General features: G+C 40.1%; 1 protein-coding gene across 1 annotated transcript in view; it reads right to left on the bottom strand.

The window, feature by feature from the left end:
* Positions 1 to 17,759: 17,759 nt before the first annotated feature.
* The window catches only part of LOC144022225 (zinc finger protein 516-like), a 72,254-nt gene continuing 68,544 nt past the window's right edge, over positions 17,760 to 21,469 (bottom strand). The window contains exon 5 of the mRNA XM_077526860.1: positions 17,760 to 19,196. Within this exon, the coding sequence (XP_077382986.1) occupies positions 19,168 to 19,196 (29 nt within the window). The 3' untranslated portion in view covers positions 17,760 to 19,167. The remainder of the gene's footprint in view (positions 19,197 to 21,469) is intronic.

Here is a 21,469-nt window from a genome sequence, read left to right as displayed (position 1 = left end):
GTTTTCCAATTGGTATATGATATTGATTAGCGTGAATTATTTTCAGTTTCAGTATTTCATCTAATTCTTACTTACTCGTATGCTCATGTTTACATTCAACATGACTGTAAGCTCCTGAAGCACACTGACTGGAAAGTTTTTAATAATCAGAGGGAACTAAATGTTTTTCAGGTTATGTCTTTTTTTTTTTTCATTATTTTGTTGTGTGTTTGCTTTTTACATACAGACAACAGTATTTGTCAAAATGATCCTGGTTCAAGGAAAAATGAACACACATGAAAAAAAAGCCAGGCCTCGAGTTGGTGGTGTCATATAGTTAAGAAACAATAAGCACTATCTTGTCCTTCCAGGATGGCTGACATTTGCGATTTCTGTCCACATCATTTCATTGTTTTGTTTTTTTGTTTGTTTGTTTGTTTGTTTTAATGTAGTCAGTAGTGGAATTAAATGGTAAATCTGCTGTTCACATCTCATTTCGCACCTATCTACATACACATTCAAATGTGGCCACTAATGACAAATTATGCCAATTATATTATAACTAGGGAGCATGGTGGATGACTGGTTAACACATCTGCTTCACAGTTTAGAGGTCATGTATTCAAATCAGGGCTAGCACCTTCCTTTGTGGAGTTTGGATGTTCTCCTTGTCCCTGTGTGGGGGGGTTTCTGACTACTCTGGTTCCCTCCCACATTAGAAAAACATGCATGGAAGGTTAGTTGAAGACTCAAAATAGAAACAAAATAGTCCACAGGTGCTAATGAGTGCCAATGATTGTCTATGTGTGCCCTATGATTGGCTGACGACAAGTTCAGGGTGTAAACACCCTCTTGGCCAAAAGTTGGCCTTGGCTACACACTAGAACAGGGGTGGCGAGATCCGGTCCTCGAGGGCCGCAGTCCTGCTGGTTTTGGATATTTCCCTTCTTCAACACAGCTGATTCATGATCAGCTCATCAGCAAGCTCTGCAGAAACCTGATAACGAGCCTGTTAATTGGAATCAGCTGCACTTCGAGGAGGGAAATCTGCAAAACCTGCAGGACACCAGCCCTCGAGGACCGCAGTTTGCCACCCCTGCACTAGAAAATGCTGGATTGTTTGATCTACCCAACTGCAAAGTTATTAAATATTTTCCTTTTCCCCATTATTTTACGACTTGTCAGAATTTAGTCCGCATTATCGGCAGTAAGTCGGATTCGTTTCAAGTGAGGGTAGAACTCTGCCAAGGCCCTTTGTCATCGATTCTGTTCCATGGCCAGAATTTCTAGGCACAGCCAAAAGTGTTGAGTGGGTCCTGTTTGGTGGACCTCAGCATTGCATCTCTTCTTTATACGGATGATGTGGTGCTGTTGGCTTCTTCAAGCCATGATCTTCAACTCTCACTGGAGCGATTTGTAGTAGCATGTGAAGCGGTCAGGATGAGGATCAGCACCTCCAAATCCGAGACCACGGTTCTCAGTCGGAAAAGGTTGGAGTGCCTTCTCCGGGTCGGGGATGAGATCCTGCCCCAGATGGAGGAATTCAAGTATCTTGGGGTCTTGTTCACGAGTAAGGGCAGGACGGAGCGGGAGATCGACAGCAGGCGGATCGGTGCAGTGTCTGCAGTGATGCGGACTCTATATCGGTCTGTTGTGGTGAAGAAGGAACTTAGCCGAAAGGTGAAGCACTCGACCTATGCTCCTACCCTCACCTATGGTCACGAACTATGGGTCATAACCAAAAGAACAAGATCTTGGACACAAGTGGACAAATGAATTTCCTCTGCAGGATGTCCAGGCTCTTCCTTAGAGGTAGGATGAGAAGCTCGGTCATCTGGGAGGGACTCAGAGTCATTCTCCATGTTGGGAGGAGCCAGCTGAAGTGGGTTGGGCATCTGGTTTGGATGCCTCCTGGACGTCTCCCTGGAGAGGTGTTTCGGGCATATCCCACTGGCAGGAGGCCCTGGGGATGACCCAGGACATGCTAGAAAGACTATCTCTTGACTGACCTGGGAGTAACTTAAGAGGTTTATGATTTGTCAGTTAAGATTTGCTCACAACACTGTATTTGTGTTACCTATGGTTGAAAAGCTGAGTGAATCAGGGTGTAGCACACATGGTCTGGGACCTGAACCACCAAACAACACAATCTATTTTCAGTTTAATTTCTGTTTGATGGAGTTTGGGTTTTTCTCATGGCCCATCCTTCTGCAACAAAAGTGGGAATCGGTTCAATAGCTTTTTGCATAATCCTGCCTAACAAACAAACGGTGCTGAATAGAAACCAAATCACAATAATGTTTACAGGCATTGTGATGAAAGAATGATTTTGTTTTGCATGGATGTCTTTGCTCTCCTATTTGAAAAACGCGTGTGTGCGTCCGAGTGTGTGTGTTTGTTGGGGCGGGTACTTTTGCCATGACTGAGAATGAAGTGCTCTCTTGTGCCAGACAAAATCAATGTGTCACTCGAGCAAATTTCCTCCTCTCCGGCTTTCCTCTGTCCAGCTATTTGTTTTTAATGCTGGCATAGACGTATAGGTTGGGGAAGGCAGGTATGCCAAACAGTATAAACTACACCTCCTGACAAACATTCCGAATTGAACTTTCATTCATTTTTGGGGTGTCAGCCTCAACTTTCCTGGGCTTTGTTATGAAGAGGTAGTGCTGTGAATTTCGCCATTCCTCAAATGTAGTGCACACCTTTCTGAATGTGCACACATCTATCTATGTCTTTCTAAGCTTACATTTATCACGGAGAGCTTTGTATTTGAATGATCCCCTAGATGAATTACCCAGACCAGTACATGCACAGCATTTAGAATAGATGGATGTTTTTTCATCCTTTGGGAAATTAGAGGCCTTGACTCAGAACCCTGTATCCCAGTTAAATCATATATAATCCCACATTTAACTCTGTGCACTTAACCCCGTGTATGTGTTTTTACTGATGTTGGTCAAGCAGCAGCTGTAAGTTTAAACAGATATTTTTCAACAGCAAAATGCTTATCATGAAAAGCATTTTCTAAAATGCACTTTAATGCATATTTGCCACTCTTCCTACTACATTTTGTGATGCTGTAGTTGTGACTGGTATGTGACAAATTATTGGTTTAGTTTAGGAAAGGCAATTTATGAGGTATGGATTAGAAATAGCTACAGTTTCAAGTGCTGCCAAAAGAGGGAGGCCATTGTACAAAGCACAAACCTCTTTTTGATGACATAAAAACAATCCCTGGTGAGCAATCATCTTTGTGTGTTTGGCCAGAGTCGGTTTCACACGGTATTCAGCTCCTCCTCCTCCGCTTTCTCCGCATCGACCCGGGGTGATTTCCATGAGAATCAACGTGGTGATTAATCACGGTGTTCCTCCACTCCCAGATGTCATTCAGGACCTTTTAAAGACATCAGTGCTCTGTGATGTTTATGGGAGAAGAGAGATATGAGCTTGGCAGCGCAGCCCAAAGACCCTCGTGCAAGCTCCCTCGGGGACGCTCATACAGTCAGTCAAACTACTACTGTCCTGGATCACCCGGAAAACAGTCGCGCTCCATCCTCTCGGGACCAGGGTAATCAAAGTTGGATCTGACTGACAGCTGCACTAAAGACTGATGTTGTCTGTAAAATATTTTAAAGACTAGTTTCACACATACACATCTTCTCTGGTGTTCTGGACTTTTCATTGTCTCTCAGGGAATGAGCGCAACCTCCTGCTGTGATTCGAAGCTTTTATAAGATCATTTAGGCTACTTCCAAAATATGAAAGTACTTACCAACTGAGAAATTGCAACCCCCTGAGATATATACAGTATGTCACGAACCAAAATATCTGTTAAAAGTGGATATTGTTGCTTGTAATACATCACAACATGAGGGGTTGTGCGCAGCAGGGTGGGCACTTGCCATGGTGTCATTGGGGAATTAACACAATATATACTTTTTTAAGTACAGGGAAACCTCTAAAGTTGAACACAGTCCATTCCACGACAATGATTGGACTGGTTTGTTCATGTAGATTTTTTTTTTTCCTTCACAGAAAATAATGAAAAGGGAATTCATCCATTTCTAGATCAAAAATAGAATCAGCAACCCGTGTACATTCTCCTCTTCATCAATAAATGTTCCACTGTTAGAGTAGTATGGCCTATAACATAAAACCTTGGCACAGTCTCCAAATAATTATTCATTGTGTAGGTATGTATGCTCAAACCATGCCATTAATATATGAGGTGTGTCACAAACGTTGTATGACTGGTGTCACCAAAACAGGTTTTCCCTTTCTAAGTTGTTCATGTGGAGTTTATAGCCTCAGCTCTCTGCTGCCATGGAACATTTGTCTACATGCTTTTGACAGGTTTGGTTGGAAAAACCTTTCTTGGCCATTTGGAAAACTTTGAGCATAGACACACAAAAGAAATTCCACACAAGAGAATCAGAAATATTGAACACAAGCGCCCACATACAGTGTGTGGCGTTAAAAGGTTAAGAACCTGCTATTGAAAGGCAAAGCACAGGTTTCCAGTGACATCAAAGTGAAGGTGGTGGGTGGTGGGGATAAGCACCATTTAAAGAGTTTAGTGAAGTCAGAGACGTGTTAATAAACAGTTATTGCCATCTTGGGTGGTGAGGTTCATGAAGGATAGAAAGAAACAGGAGGGCTGACGGGGGCTTGGGGTGGCGCAGAAGATGTTGCCCGATGTGGGGGAAGGGGTCGGGATCATGGTAGTCAAACTGCTGTTTCCTCCTGGTTAGAAGAAAGGAGTTAATGACACCCTAGAGCTACCAACCCCCACCCGCCGTTCCTCCCTCTCTTTTATTTTTATGGAGGGGGTGAGCGACATGCACAGCCCTTTCAGAGGTGCTAAGGCCAGAGAGACAGCCATGCCATCCCACCACCCGGCGAGCGGCAGGTTCAGACAAAAAGAGAGGAGGAGGAGGAGGTGTGATAACTGTCATTATTTTTACTAAATATAATATAAAGCAGGCACTGTGGAAGGGGGTGAAGCGAAAGTGATCCACCCATTCAACCACATGTTCACTATTGAAAATTGTGATGAAGGAGGGAAGGTTTAAAGACAGTGCCTTTTCAATGCCAGGAAGAAGAGGAGAGGTTAATGAAGGGCCTGATGAAGGAGCTCATGGCAGAGTGAAGGGGTCGGGTCGGGGAAAGAGGAGGATTGCCTGGCTGCCACAGTGTCAGTGGAGGGAAGGCAAGCAGGCCGAGAGCGGTTCAACATGAAGCTGAGGCAAGGCGACAGTGAACGTGGCTTCCCTCACAAATAAGGTACAATCACACACAAACATGTCACCCTGTTATGAGCTGTAATTGTAGCTTGCTTTTTGGCCAGGAAGTATCATTTTTTTGAAATGGTGAGATGCGTCATTTCTCTGCTTCTTGTCAAAAGGAGAAGCAGCAGCAGTGTCTGAGACATCTTGTGATGGAAACACTAACAAAGTAGCTTTTTGTCCCCGCTGTGCCATTTTGGAGACACCGCATTGCAGTCGATGTGGGTTGATATGTTTTTTTTTTCCCCTCCAGTTTTGATATGTCATCAACTCATCATTTTACAAAGTTTCTGGTAAATAAGAAGAGTTTGCTATGCTGACAAACCACTGAACAAAGGGAGCACTCTGAAATGCTATACAGGCCAAAAGCATCAGGAAATAGACCAAGTTTACATGCAGTCAATAACCTTTCAAACAACGAATATTGCCAATATTCAGGGTTTTGAAAGGCCATGTAAACATGCGCAAAAATCCAAATATGTTCTAGTGGTCCAATTTGTGTTTTTAAAGCCCAAATAAGACTCCTGGGTTACCCCTTTTCTAACCCGAATATTTGGTCACATAAAGGCGATCGAGGTACCTCATTTGAACGGAACTTTCAGTTTGTGTTCTGCACAAGCTCCATTCACAAGAAAAAAAACAACTCCTTTTGGCACAGGTACACAGAATAAAACAGGACAGGTTTTACACATGCATTAGTAGGTTACTGTATTCCATTTACTGTAACATGATTGTGACAAGGCATAGGTACATGAGAAACAGATTTTCATTCATAGTTTAATTTTCAATGATGTCTGTTGTAAATCTGACGTTAGTAGATGTATGTGTGGCAGCCTGGCAGGTTATTAAATATGTTTTGTTGTTGTTGTTATTGTTGTTTTTTAACAGTTGCGTAGCCGTCATATTTTTGGGACCGAGGCACCATTCCGGATCATTCTGATCCCGAATCTTTTACCGTTCCGGCCCACTTTCACTCTTGCCTGTGTATAAGTCCATACATTTGGCACGCAACCCACCAGAAATACATTCCAGATGACAAATAAAAATGGAAACATGGCTACACAGGACAGAACTACACTTTTTAATTCTCAACTCAACTTTATTTATAAAGCACTTTAAAACAAGCATTGCTGTATACAAAGTGCTTTACATTGAACATCATGGTCATGGTCATGCAGTAAAGAATAAGATATATAAAACAAGAACAAAACAACTTTGTAAGTAAGTATACTAGTGAATAAAATTTACATCAAAAACAATTAATAAATTAATAACAAGACATAGGTAAGTGAATGAATGAATCAATAAATAAATAAACAAACAAACAAACATTAAATTCACAACACAAAATACAGCAGACACCACGAAGCACCAAAACAATACTAAGTCTCATGGTGCGCCAAAAGCCGAGGAATACAGATACGTTTTAAGATGAGTTTTAAAAGTAGACAGAGAAGGAGATTGGCTAATATTTTATGGAAGGTTGTTCCAAAGGAAAGGACCAGCAACTGTAAAGGCTCGATCCCCTCTAAGCCTCTGTTTTGTCCTCGGTACCTTCAATTGTTTCTGGTCTGCTGACCTGAGGCACCGGGCAGGTTTGTAGGGGTGCAAGAGCTCAGCGAGGTAAAGTAGGGCAAGACCATTTAGAGATTTAAAAACTAATAAAAGAATCTTAAAATGGACTCTAAATTTCACAGCAGCCAGTGAAGAGAGGCCAGAGATAGGGGTTATGTGGGTTATGTGCTCCCTCTTACGGGCACCAGTTAGGAGACGAGCAGCAGCATTTTGGACAAGCTGGAGACGCTTGAGGGAAGACTGGCTGATTCCAAAGTAAAGTGCAGTACAGTAATCCAGCCGAGATGTAACAAAGGCATGGATTACCGTTTCGAAGTGCTCCTAGATGGAAGATTCTTTACCTTCGGCAGCTGCCTAAGATGAAAAAAGTGAAAAAATGTGAGGAGGAACCTGATTACTTTGTTAGTGTGGTTAAGTGACATGAATATGATATCTTTGATTGACCACAGAAAGTTAAGAAGAAGAATATAGAAATTTAAAAGTGGAAATTACCTCTATTCGTGTAATGACTTTGTCCGTGCATCGCGGTTGAGATTGGGATATGCCGGAAGTAACTGTCCGCTCATGGACGTAAACCAGTCATCCTGAATCTTTCAGAAACTGGAATTTTTACCTTAACTGGAATATTGACTTCATGTAAACCAAGTAATAGTAATAATAATACTGTTAAAATAATATGAGAGGGCTGTTTAAGTTCATCCCAAAAGTGTTTGAAGGTCAGGGCTGTTAGGGTTCTTCGACACCACATTCATTCCAGCATGCCTTTATTGGTCTTGCTTTGTGCACTGGGGCACTTTTTCACATTTTTCTTTGTAAATGAAATTATGACTACCGAAGGAAAGTCAAACGGAAACTCTGTACCTCTGTCAAGGTCACAGGAAATCAGGAAAAAGACAGTCACTAAGTGGTGATGTGCTGTGGCAGCAGCCCTGAGCTGAGGGCCACTAAGTATGGGACAGTCCGGGCTGGAGTCCCAGGATTATAAATCCCTTTTCTCGCTGTCCAAAACTCATTAATGGCCACACAAAGTGGCCACTGAAACCAGATGGAAGGAGAAATGAGAAAGAAAAGTGTGTGTGTGTGTGTGTGTTGGATTGGGGGAGGGTGTGGGTTTAGTAGTTATTCTAAGGATACAGCGAGTCGAGGGATAACTGGTTCCACACCAGTGTAGTGTGAAATTATAAAGCGTTACCTGCTTTAATTTTCCAAATACAAATTAAATCCTCAGTAAACTGACTTTAAATCAATAGTTTCATTTAGGGGGCCGCATGATTTAACAAAAATGAAAACTAGCTGCTCTGGTCAATGGAGCCAGGTCATAAATCACGGGGCTTTGGGAGGCAAAAAGCCGATTTGACTTGTATATGGAGCTGCCAGGGGGGAGTGGAGCGGGGAAATGAACTCATGCTTTATTAGGAGTCATATTGACCAGCATCTCCTGCTTCAACTCCACTCACTGGCATCATGGTGTCATGCTGCAATGCATTTCTATAGGAGCTTTGCTTCTAAAGTTAGCAACATGTTACGCTACATGGTGTTTTGGTATCTGTTACACTTTTAGCTTTATCAGGAAATGTAAAGTCAGTAGGTTGTCATCACCATTTGTTTGTTTATTAACAGGATTAGAAAGAACTCCCCAAACATTTTTTTTTTAATGAAACCTTAAGAAATGCTTGCCATTGTAGCAAGTCATTCACTATAGGGTTTGGGTTCAATTAGTAGAGCAAATACAGGAATTATTTCTCTTTTCTTACCAGTTCAACTCCAAAAGAGCCTGGTTCTGCCCCGTTCATCACTTCCCTATTACACTTTTTGAAAGCCGGGCAGTGACAATTGCACCGTTGATCGTAACCTCCTCCAATCTGATCCTACAACGCAGACCATGGAGGGCTGTGACATCACTGTTATCTTATTGTCCCATCTTACTTCAGGTGAGAGGCAAATTAAAGTCTGAAATGGTCAACGGTCAGTCACATGCACATGTAGAGATAGACAACCATTTGGACTTACACTCAGTGAGAACTGAATCAAGCCTGCAACAAAGACAGGTGAGCATCCTCAATGGCCGCAAAACCAGTTTGTCACAAGGCCGATATACCTGGAGATTTTACGACAACTGACAGTCACCCTGAAGGGACAATTACCAACAATGCAACCCAGACGCAAAAAACACCCCTTTTGTAAGAGTAGGACACCTCCCAGTAAAACCATCTGCAACAGCAGAAGCAACGCTCCTATACACTGGACAATGCAGGTTAACTTCGACTACAGATTCCTCTTAACACCTGAGATCATGACTCAGGTTGGACTTGGTCTTCTAACCTCTCAGAAGTCGCTATACATGCGGAACTAACAGCACCATTGCAGGCAGCAGTCGGTAAAGCATATGAACGAAAACGACTGAAGTCGTCTAACATAGCAACTGAGGAAGAAAAACGTAGCTGGTTGGGCACATTTGGGTTGCCCGGTGTTGTGGGCCTTTCAACAGCACACCAATGAACGAGGGTGCCCATATGAAGACCCCCGTTAAGCCTTTACCTCTATCCTATCCCCATCATGTGTCGATTATCCATGGGCTTGTACCTAAGTCCTATAAGCTCAACCATAAGGTGCATTCCTCTTTCTGGCCAGTGGAACTCAGCTCACTGTGCTCCCATCTCTTGTATCAAAGATGATTTACTGTGGCTGGACAACTTTAAATAAGTCAGTTGGTCAACATTTTTGCACCCCAAACTGGAAGTGCATACTATTTATTCTTGTCATCTAAAACTAGGTCTATAAATATTTGAATTACAATATGTCATTTTCATTATTAACTTACTCCACAGACCAGGTACCACTGATTGGGCCCAACTGGAGCAGTGACCAGGATTTTGAGCTGCACCTGCTCTCATCTAAAGAGGAACGGTTTGGCCTTTTTCTACCAGAGACCAGTCAGTGACAATGTTTTTTGGACTGACAGTGCACTGGATTGCAATGAGTTCTTCACTGCTTAAGCGCTAATTATTTTTGGCAGGATTATGTAACACAAGTACCAAACCCATTAATGGAGAACTGGAAAAATAAATAAATAAATAAATGTTTTGGTTTTGTTTTTATTTTGGAATGGATCCAGGATTTTCAATCACTTTTTCATATTTTTCTCCAAGCAACTTTCTGATATCTAAAGATGTGCAATTTGGTGCCATTCTTTTTCGCAACTCCATAATGGGGACTTTCTAGTTCAAAAAGACTTGAACATAGAAAAATCAACTCAAACTTTTAAAAGAAGGGGGGAAAAGGTAAAGTTGAATAGAATGAAGAAAGAATAGAAACACAACAATATATTGTCAGAATACAAAACGGAAAAAAAAAAAGCTCCATGTCTCACTGGTAAGGTTTTTATTTGTACATCAGTTGTGCACGCCAACATCAAACATTTAATGTCAGCATTCTTCAGAGACTCAGACAAAAGGAAGCGAGATGTGAGCCTCACATTGTCATCAAACAATCAAATAGTCATCCGCTCCTCCAAGCAGCTCGCAACTCAGCTCAGCTGGCACCACATTACAATAAACATCTCTCCTAATGTTGTGCTTACACCATGCTACACGTACACAGCCACAATGCACACAGAACATAAAAAAATAATACACTCTTTAATAGGTCGGGTTGACAGCTGGAAAAGGAAGTGGGAACAAGCCACACACATCAAATACACAAGCTGTGTATGACGATCAACACACAATTATAGTGTCTGAGGCTCAACATCAGGCTTGCCTGTGAGTGGATGGTTCAGTGGACCACATTAAATCCATTATCAAGTCGTTATGTTATACTTTAATTCATACCTGAAGTGTTCCCATACATCTTGTCAGTGGTTCATTTGCCTTTCAGGCAGGTAAAGTTTCTTGTGTTGGGCACATAGCTAACCCCACATTCTGATTCCGTGTTCCACTTGAAAATAACGGACACTCCCTGCCCGGCAGCCATCAATCCAACACATTGGATCGCAGGGTAAATAGTTTAAAAGGTTAGGAATCACACTTACAACAGCTTTCTGACTGGAAATAGATTAGCCAGGCATTAGCAGTGTTTCATTAACCTTGCGTTTAGTGACATCCTTGCATGATTAATGGCCTTTATTAACAAAAGGGAGATTGTATTTGGGAAACGGACCTTCAGTGAATTGTCTGCTGCATTCTTAACAGCTTTGTTTATTAATTATTCACGGTGGCCCTTCATTTCTGAGGAAGATGGACAATGGCACAAACACCAGTATTATCCAGGGATAAAATCGGTACAGTCAAATAACCTTTGACCCCTCCATTAGCTGATTAGAACCCCTCACAAAACCACAATTTTGGACAAGATACATTATTGCACTTCTTCTTACTCCTTTTCAACATGCAAATTATGACATTGATTAATTTTTTTTTTATGTTGTTATTATTTTTATGTTATTTAATTTCGACTTATTGTAATGTGTTAAAATGTCCAATAAACCAACCAACCAACCAACCAACAACAACTCTCTGTTCTGTAGCCTCCTCTTCGGCCAAACGATCTCTGCCTCGTCAATATTTTGAAGCAGATGTAATACCTCTACTGAGCAGATGTAATGCCCATGGTGACATTACTCTTAATGCCTTGCTGAAAAGTGGTTGCTATGGAAATCCGAAAGCGTTGTAAGCAGTGCAAGAATAATGACTTACAACAGGTATGTAAAACTCACACAACTATTGATGCTGCTGCTACCAATACTACTAATACCACTACTACAACTACAGGAAGCGCAAGAACCAACATCGCCTATAAACTCCATTAATTAGTAATTATTAACTTTATGCATAAATAAATAGGCATGCTGGCAAGTCCAATCTGGAATCTTGAATCTGGAGTCAAAGCGCAAGAGTGTCTTCGTGAAATGAAAGGAGCCTGTCCTGAGCCTTCAAGAGTTGGAGGACATTCGGGTTTTTGTAGAGGTGGTAGAGGAGAAGGCTATGGCTGACAAGACTGGGCCATTGGGAATATTGGGCCTTGTTCTCCAGGTCCACCATGGAGACTGCTGACTATGCTGGTCATTGTCTCACTTCCACCCATCACTGGGCATGGCTGAGAATGTAGCCATCCCTCAGTTTACGCTTGGGGCGTGCCAGATCCCTGTCACCCATGCTCTGAATTGCAGATGATGTACTGGGTGTTATGTACTTAGGTTGGATCACAAAGCGCAGACACAAATAAGACTTTAACTATTTATTCACATTGAGAGGCGGGAAACAACGAGAGCTGCACACAGGAACAGAGGTAATAATCCGACAAAGACACACACTTCTCAGAAGGCTACCACAGACAGTGAAACGATCTGATTGGTTGTGACTAAGTATAGGATTAAAGATTGACATCACATAGCTCCTGACATCACAGTTGAAACTAGATGCTGTTACATCAATTCAAAACAGATACTTGAACCCAAACTTAACAGGTCATGAACCCAAACTTAACCCTGACGTGACCCAGACATGACACTGGGATGGAGGTGTCCTCTCTGTATTCCAAAGTCCCATTCACTTTAACGCTTTCTCGTCAAGACGCACAGGTTGGGGACCTGGGAGGATTTGCAGAGCTTGACTTCCAAAGCGAGGTCGAGATGGACTGTTGTTCTTTTGGCTGACCGGCACTTTCATGAGGTATGTCTCTGCAGGTCCTTCTCTTTTGTAGTGAGGTAGCTTCATCATCCTCTGCTGATGCTGCATCTCCAGTATTGTTCCGATGTGCTGGTAACAAGGTACTAGGGGTGGTGGGAGGGTAGTCGCCAGATCATCCTTGTCATGGCCTACAAGCACCCCTGTGAGGTGCACTCTAAGGTGGGGCTCACCCCATCCATTGAGCCTGTTCAGCTTCTTCGGCTTCTGTTTCGCTTCAAGCAAGCTCCTACTTCTTGTGTAAGTGTGTGATGAAGTCCTACAATTTCCTCAAGAGTGGTTGCCATCAGAGGCACTTCAGCTCTCTTCAGGAAGTGGCTCTTTATTTGAGCGTGCAAATAGTCAATAATCAGTATGCAAATGAACTTTGCCACAGTGGAAACAGACACGGGGTCACTAAACAGAACACTCACACTCATGGTTCTAACAAAATGACAGAACAAATTGTAACTGGTAAAACTCACATAACCAATACTATAAGGGGATAATAAACAACAGTAACGGTAAGAATACACGTTTTCCTTAACAACTATTTCTAAAATACCACTTCGCATGTGGATAGACTTATCTTAGCATCTCCAACAGTCGTGTTGAATTAAGAAGAGAACATATGTAAACTGAAGTCAGAGAAAAGATGACTGCAGTGAAGGGATGGACAGGTGATTGTGGCATATCTGAAGTGCAGTACGTTTAAATGAGAAAGGTGTGCTTATTAATTTATTTTTTTTGTTAATTTGTGTTTGGGAAAAGTTTCCATATGTTGGTGGTGCATTCATATAACAAATGAAACAACTCATATGCAGAGACTCTCATATTTCATGTACATTAATTCCTAAGCATCAACACTGGGCAGTGTCAACACAAACGTAAGGTAATTAGAAATTACACAAATAATATGTTGCATATCATTTTAGTTGGCTTATGTTGTAGGTGGGGTGGAACACTGTGCTCCACCTCCTTCCGTTCCTGTGATGCATTCACAAGCATTCGTGAACAAGTGTGGAAGGGCAAACTATTAAGCTGATGGCTATTTAGCGCTACCGAGCTATATTCCGATTAACATTAGCATTGAGCATGGAAAGCAACCTAATAAAAAGAGCCGAGTTCCAGCAAAGGCAGCTTCAGTTAAAATCCCCCCCTCGTCTTTGACCTGAAATCCTGTCCTGTGCATATTATTATTGTCTTCCTCGGACAAAAATCTATGTTTATTGGGGTTTTGCAGCTTCTCCATGATAACAGTAATCACGTGTAGACGTTTCACTTGACTTCCGTCCGGAACGACTCTAGGGAAAGGACGTATGCCGTAAAGCAGGCTGCACGTTTTTTTTTTTTTTTTTTTTTTTTGTGGCAGAGTTCACACCATCAACCTCAAAGTTGTTTTGTGCCCGTAAAAATTATACAGACCCCCTCAGGCCATGGCAAAGGTTTCGTTAATCTAGCTATAAGTGAATGTTGCATCGGCAGAGTTATGAAAATATGAATTGAAGGTTCAAAAAGTTTTAGTGTTAAATTAACCTATCAAAAAGATTTATTTTTATTTTTTATATAATTGAGGGCCTGTTATAGGCCACATTAATAATTGATTTTATTTATTTATTTGTTTATTTATTTATGTATTTATTTATTTACATGATTTATATTATTCTTGTTGTCCATATCATAAAAAAGGTGATGTTTTCTGTCCAGACAGAGCACAATAATAACTAATATAAGAGATGAACTCTGCTTACAGGGCTTGCTGTCACTCATTGGAGGAAGCTGTCGTATTACCATCTTTCCCTGTCTGTCACTCTCCTGTACATAGCGAGTTTCTTTTTGCTACCACTCCTTAAAAAATGATGCTATTTGTGCTGTCTTTATTTGTATTCTGTTACCTTGGCATCATGGCATAATACACAAAAAGATGTGCAATCACTGCAACTGCGACCAGAGCAAACTTTTTGTTTTAAATAAATGTGTGATGCTTGCAAAAAGCAAACATACTGTAAATCCACGCCCAACCCATTCAGTAAGGTATAATGCATACAGTACTAGCAATTTGCAAAACTAACCTGTTTGCCTATTTTCCCCCTGCATGTTCTACTGTATGAAATCTAAATATTGTTGTATCCTGTACATAAAGTCACAAATGATGCAGTTAACAAACCCAAATCCCCTCGCTCGGACGCTGCTGAGCTGATTCTTCCCCCAGTTAATTTAAATGGGGGACATCTCTATATTATTAAACTGGCTGCCATCTGTAATTATTTTCATTTTTTAATGATTGACATACAGTAGTTTTATGTAGCATATTTAGACCACCTAATTTTCTATGATTATGTTATAGTTTACATTTTCAGCAGGTGTTTTTCAAAGTGTTCATTTGAATGTTTGGGGATAGACGCACAATCATTGTACAGTTTTTCCACTCAAGCTTGTTATTAGTTCAGGCTGAAATTGTTATTTGGAACAGGTCTGAATTCCGTCACTTGAGAGCAAAAAAATCAGAGTTGTCTCGTACAAACACACTGTAAATCGAGACAAAGTTGTAATACAATCTCTATTTGAATAATGTCCTTTTCAATGTTAGTAGATGGGAATTATAATGCCAGAATTTATATTAAACTAGTCAATACTTGTTGTACTTGTAGACTTGTTTTTATTTTTATTTTTTTATTTTATTTTTTTAATTAATTTATTTTTTTAAGAATCTTTTTCTCAACATTGGCTGTGAAGGAAGGTCTGTGAATGGTAAAAAAAAAAAAAAAAAAAAAAAGACTACTAGAAAAAGATTTCTAGAACATTGTGAATTTAACGGAACCACAAAGTATAATACATGACAACACTAAATGCACACCAAGGTTATTTTAGTTAACTAAAATTTAAAATCATAATAATAAGAAAAAAACTAATACGGAAACTAACTAAAACTAACTATAATTACAGCAAAAATGTCTTTCGTTTTCGTCTTTGGTAATTAATTTAATGCATGAGCCTTTGGGGATGATTTTAACTCATTCACTGCCTTTGACAAGTATACTTGTCAATTGTATTTTTTAGAACGGTGCTAAATGGGGGCGAATCTGAGCATGCTCCACTGTAAATATCAAACTTGGAAACAACTTTACTGATGCCCAACCACCGGTAGATGACATCATTGCCCCATTTTATAGGAAATAAACACAGTTTCAGAGTCCATGGGAGAAATGGCTGTATTTTGGCAAACCTACATTTTTCTACTGTCAATTATAAAAGAACGGGACGGGACAAAAAGTAGGGAGTCTATTCTGTTATTTGGTAGATTCGGTTTATATATAATTATTGAATGTAATATCACGCGAGTATTGGAAATGTAAAAATTTTCTATAATGACTGGCAGTGAATGAGTTAAATGTGATTTTAAGTACGTTTATTTTTATATTAACCGGAATAAGGACGTTTGAAAATGTGTCACACAGAAGTGACGTCAACTAGCAGCAGCCAATAGAAAAGCACCTTCAGATGATGTCACTCGCATGGTGATTTTTTTAATATTGCGCACAAGTAATATATTTTTTTTAAACTAAAACTAATACTGAAACTAACTAAAACTAAACTAAAACTAAGCATTTATTTAAAAAAACTAAAACTAACAAAAACACACTGAAAATTAATTCAAACTAAATTTAAAAAAAAATCAAAACAAAATAAAAAAATAACTAAAATTAAACAATAACTAAAACTATAATAACCCTGATGCACACAGACAAAAATGACTAAAAATATTTTGATGACTGCCACTTCAACCGTGTTTCCTCTTCTGTTTGTTTATGTCATAGGGAGCTGTGTGTCCATAAAGCTTGTTTGTCGAAAGCCTGAGAGGCCGACTTGCTTGCACCGCTGTCCGCCTTGTCCATCACCTCTCATTCTCCTGCCTCTTCCGGGGGTTGCTGTCCTGAAAGGTGCGAGGCGGTGGCTGAGGCTCGGAGGTGGGGATGAGGAGGGGGCGGCGGTGCCGATGTCAGAGCGTCCTGTCCTGCTGTCTGGAAAACGTTCACGCCACATGGGAGCTCACAGGGCTGTCGACGCTGTCGGATGTCCTGTGAAAAGCAGACCTCACATCTTCTACGTGTCATAAAAGTATCCGCTATATTTGAATGCACACCTGTGTATTTTATTTATTTATTTGACTTTCTTGACGTGTGTCCTTGACTGTAATCAGTTTGTGCTTCCATCTGTATTCTTTATGCATTGACATAATATACAAACACGTTCACATGGCATAGGCAAAAAAATAATGCACAAATGGTTTAAAGTCAACCCTGCCTACTACCCGAAGCCAGCTGGGATAGGCTCCAGCACCCCCGTGACCCTTGTGAGGAGCAAGCGGTTAAGAAAATGGATGGATGGTTGGATGGATGGATGGATGGATGGATGGATGGATGGATGGATGGATGGTCTGAAGTATTTGTACCTGATGTGACAATTATCAGATCTGCCAGTATGACATAAATTTGCTTCTTAATACTGTAAAGTAGGGATGTTCGATACCACTTTTTTTCCAGACCGATAAAAGTATGAGAACTCAACTCTTGAGTAGTCACCAATACCAAGTACCGACACCAATAGCGTTTTTGACACATAAAATTAAAAATAATGACAGATCATTTTAAAATGACGTAAATGTCACACTACAGCATTTTTCCTTAAAATGTAATAAAATGAATGGCAATTTTCTTGCTCCCATTTGTTCATAAACTACATATTTTTTATAGAACCCATAATAAAAAAAAATGCATAAATTAATTAATAATGGGCAGGGAGAGAAAAAAACAAATCAAAATACAGTATGTGGTTGTACATTTTAATGGCATCTGTCAGACATGCATTCCTTTACTTCCTGATTGCAAATGGCGACGAGGGTGATTACTCGTATCGGCGGCCGTCATGAGTACCGATACCTTGAAATAAAACTGAGTATGTTATGTTTGTTTTTTATGTTTCTATAAAGCGCTATGTGACAGTTCAGGCTGTTTGAAAGCGCTATATAAATAAACTTGAGTTGAGAATTAATAGGTGTAGACCAGCTCAAAATAAAAGCAGTTAAAGTTTTAGATTCAAAGAAAGAAAAATTGAAAATTATACCCAAGAAAATTACTATTGTCATTCAAAAACGTGGCAAGGATTTGCACTTTTTTTATTTATTTATTTTGTTTTGTTTGTTTTGGTGGGGATGATTTTCTGTGGTTGACATATTTTTACACTTGTAACTAAATTTTACATTTAAAAGTTAATTATTGGTTGTGTATATTATTTTTATACTTAAATACCAATTAGTGTTTTTTTTCTTTTTCTTCAAATGTCCTGGGTTAATAAATGTTTTATGATTGTGACAGTTTGATCCAGCTACTTCTATATTGCACTAACTTTTCCCCGATTATTAGCTAGAATGTGTTTTCTTTTTTTTTGTGGCACCTCAGCTTGTGGTAGAAGTCACTTTTCGTCCTGTGTGTGCTGTAGCATGCTGTTTGGGTAGAGGATGACTGACGCTGTCATAACGTCTGGCAGTCAAACAGACCAACTCCTAACGGGTGGCGGCAAACGCGATGTGACGCAGCCGGCAGTATCTGCTTTCTCCTGCACTACATTTCATATTGCTCAGAGGGGCTTAGAGCGGCCATGGGGAGCGTGTCTGTATGTGTGTGTGTGTGTGGCTGTAGGAGGTAATCGAGCAGATGTCAGCAGAGAGTCTGAGAGGGGATGTGGATACTGAGGGACGACTGAAACCTGTCACACTGATTTTCAGTATGTCTTGTAGCGTATGTGTACGCGTGTTTTCAAATGGGAGCATGTAAAAGGCAATGATGTTAAGTAATAGTGTGGTACCAGAACACATGTAATCACACAACAGGAACAGACTAGATTTACTGACGGTTGATCACACTTGAGAGTTTGTAGATATAAAATAGAATGAATACAAATTATTGAAAAATGCATACTTGCTAAGATATGTCCCTGGAGATTTGTAAACAAAGTTTGAATAGAATGCATTGTTTCATTTGTAACATGTCATAACCATCATTTCAAATGTTGCCAGGTGGCTTTTGTTTCAAACAAAAAGTGGCATTTTCTTTTGTTGGACAATACGGTAAAAATAAAAAATAAAGTGTATTTCAAGATGTTGATATTATTTATAAGACTTATTAAGGATGCTTATGAAAAATTATCTTAAGTATAACATACAAATTGATTTTTTTTTTTTAACAAAAAAAAACGTATTAGTCCCAAAAAATGTTCATGTGACAACATATTTAAAAAGAGAAGATCCCATTACACTCCGATTTGCACTTAACTGAACTTGTCCTGCAGACAGACTAAACCTGATGCTCGCAGATGAAATGTCATATATCCTCAGGCTCATTTCATTGTAAAAGCAGCCACATTCTGCCTTGTTGAGCAGCACGAGCAGAAGCCTGACATCCGTATGATCCATGCATCAGCCGAGCCCCTTCTTCTCCCTCCTCCTCTTTGAATTCTGCAAGCGGAAGATTCCCAGCAGAGGAAACACAGACGCTCTCTGGGTTCCAGGTTAAATACAGACACCGCCGAGCTGCTACAAGGCTCCCGAACAGTCGCAAAGCTCCTCCTGCCATACATAGTGCGCCATCTTTTGGATGCTGGAAGAACTACCTCACCGTGTTTGCTTCTTTTTCTCCTGCAAGAACATAAAATCAGTGAAATAAAGTCAATTGACGGTCTGAGGTTGGATATGTCCCTGGCAACGTGAAGCGGAACATGAGGAAATCAGCTGCAGCTTTGTCGATGAATATTGCTGCACCACTTTTTCTTCTTCATCAGACTCTTTTGAATCACCGCAGACGTTTTAAAAATAATAATAATAAAATAAAATTCTGACGAGAGAAGTGTATGAATGCAAGAGTCAAGAGTTGCACGTAATTACGGCAGTTAAAGCAAATTAGACATTAATACCATTTCGCATAAAAGCAGTTGTGTGCGCACGAGAGCGGCAGGCTTGCATGCACATGTTGTTTCTGAACTGGCAAACATCGAGCGATAGAGATATTCACCTTCCAAGGGTCACTCTCCTCTTCCTGCCTCATTAAAAACAGCCCCATTAGCAGTGTTCCTTCAGAGCCTGACTGCCGACAGACACGTGAGCGTGCGTGTGTGTGTGAGTGCGTGTACGCTGGATGCTAAAGACATACAGCGTTTTTGGAGGCCTCTGGGCTGCCGAAGAATACATTAAACAGCTAAGAGCCTCTCTCCTCTTCCTGACTGACTCCTGCTGGGACTACTTAGCATTTCTGGGGTGAAAACTTCTTCAGCAAGGTTGTCAAACGCCATATACTAATTACACTAGAGCTAAATTGCTCCTGCGTATGGTTATTTAACTTCTTTTGGGTGGCTCTTGAGTTTTTTAAAAGTCTGTTTGTCTTGGCCCAATGAAGAGGAGTATTCCCTGAGGAGGGGGAGAGCGGCAAGGAAAATTTGTAAAATGGTGAAAAGAACGTTCAAAGCTACAAATCCCTCCAGATGTGAAAAGTGTATCTGTTTCAATGTGTTTGTAGGTCACAGGTGGGAAGGGAAAGTGATACAAGCAAGCCTCATACATTTAGAGCTCATTGAATCACAATCCTGGGGTATTTTAATGGAACGTTTTAAGTAAGTAGCTGCCAATCACAATCACAGCAAATGCAAATATAGGACTGGTTACTAAAATGATTGAACTTGCAGCTAAATATAATTTATGTAACAGGAGTGGCTATTAATTCTGGAGATTAATTTAACCTTATTTTAAAACAAATACCTCAGTGTGTAGCCAAACTTGGTCGAGTCACTGGCGGGAAGATGAATAAACATGGTCTATAGTAGAGGTAGTTTTACTTTCTGATTTATTTGATACTTGTTGGAGAACAATAATCTGCACACTTTGTAGAGCCAAATTCAAATAGCATATTAGTTGTACACCTTTGCTTTGGCGTATCATCTCAGAGCAAAATTCCCTGCACAAGTAACCTCCACGGAGCATTGCATGCCAATGCTGCTGGAATATAGTGCTCGCAAGCAGAACTAAACCTGTCAGTGAGAAGTTCTGAGAATTGATTGTTTGAGTCAATTTTGATCGTTTTGTTTAACAGTTGTTACAGAAGAATTCTTTTCAAGGTTGAAAAATGCCGCTAGAACAGTCTTTGAGTCTAAATATACTTTCTATTTGATGATTTGACATTAATTCCATGATTTTATTCGTTAATCAAACATTGAAGAAAAAAGTAGAAGCAAAAGTAGAATAATTGTGGTTAATCGCAATTAATAATAATTGTGTGATTAATTAGTTAAAAAATAATAATTTGACAGCATATATATACTAAATAACAATAAAAACAAAATCATGGTGGTATTTGCATTGGGCAATAGACAAATAAACAGGAAGCGCAACAAACAGGAACTGCGTAGAGACAAAATGTATGTTAGCATTAGCAATGCAATAATCCGACATCTTCCTTCTTCTTGTGCTGCACCTATAAACACCGCTTATTGGCAATGGTAGCAGGGTGACGCATTAGGCTCTGCCCACTAACACTCACCAAGGAGATTGGAAAATAAAGACACACAGGCAGGAACAAAACATATGCAACACATCATGCAACACCCCAAGGCCAGAGAGGAAATTCAATGGAAAACCTTACAAGTATTTGAACCCACTATTCTATTCAACAACACTAACACTTCAACCATCCCACCTCAAGATATGCTCTGCTCAAAACAACATATTTTATCAAAATATCAAACTTGGGAGGGCAACTAATTTTGTTAAACTTCAATTTAAAAAAAATAATACAAACATAAATGTATATATTCAATTATTATTACATTTTTTTTTTTTTTTTTAGGGAAGGGTTTGGGTTCATGTTGGAATTTGGAAGCAAATGTTGGAAAGGTGCACATCCAAATTTCGGTACCAAGCTT

The sequence above is a fragment of the Festucalex cinctus genome, chromosome 7, assembly GCF_051991245.1.
Source record: "Festucalex cinctus isolate MCC-2025b chromosome 7, RoL_Fcin_1.0, whole genome shotgun sequence".
Taxonomy (NCBI): Eukaryota; Metazoa; Chordata; class Actinopteri; order Syngnathiformes; family Syngnathidae; genus Festucalex; species Festucalex cinctus.
The sequence above is the reverse complement of the archived record's forward strand: the minus strand, read 5'-3'. Positions and strand labels throughout refer to the sequence as shown.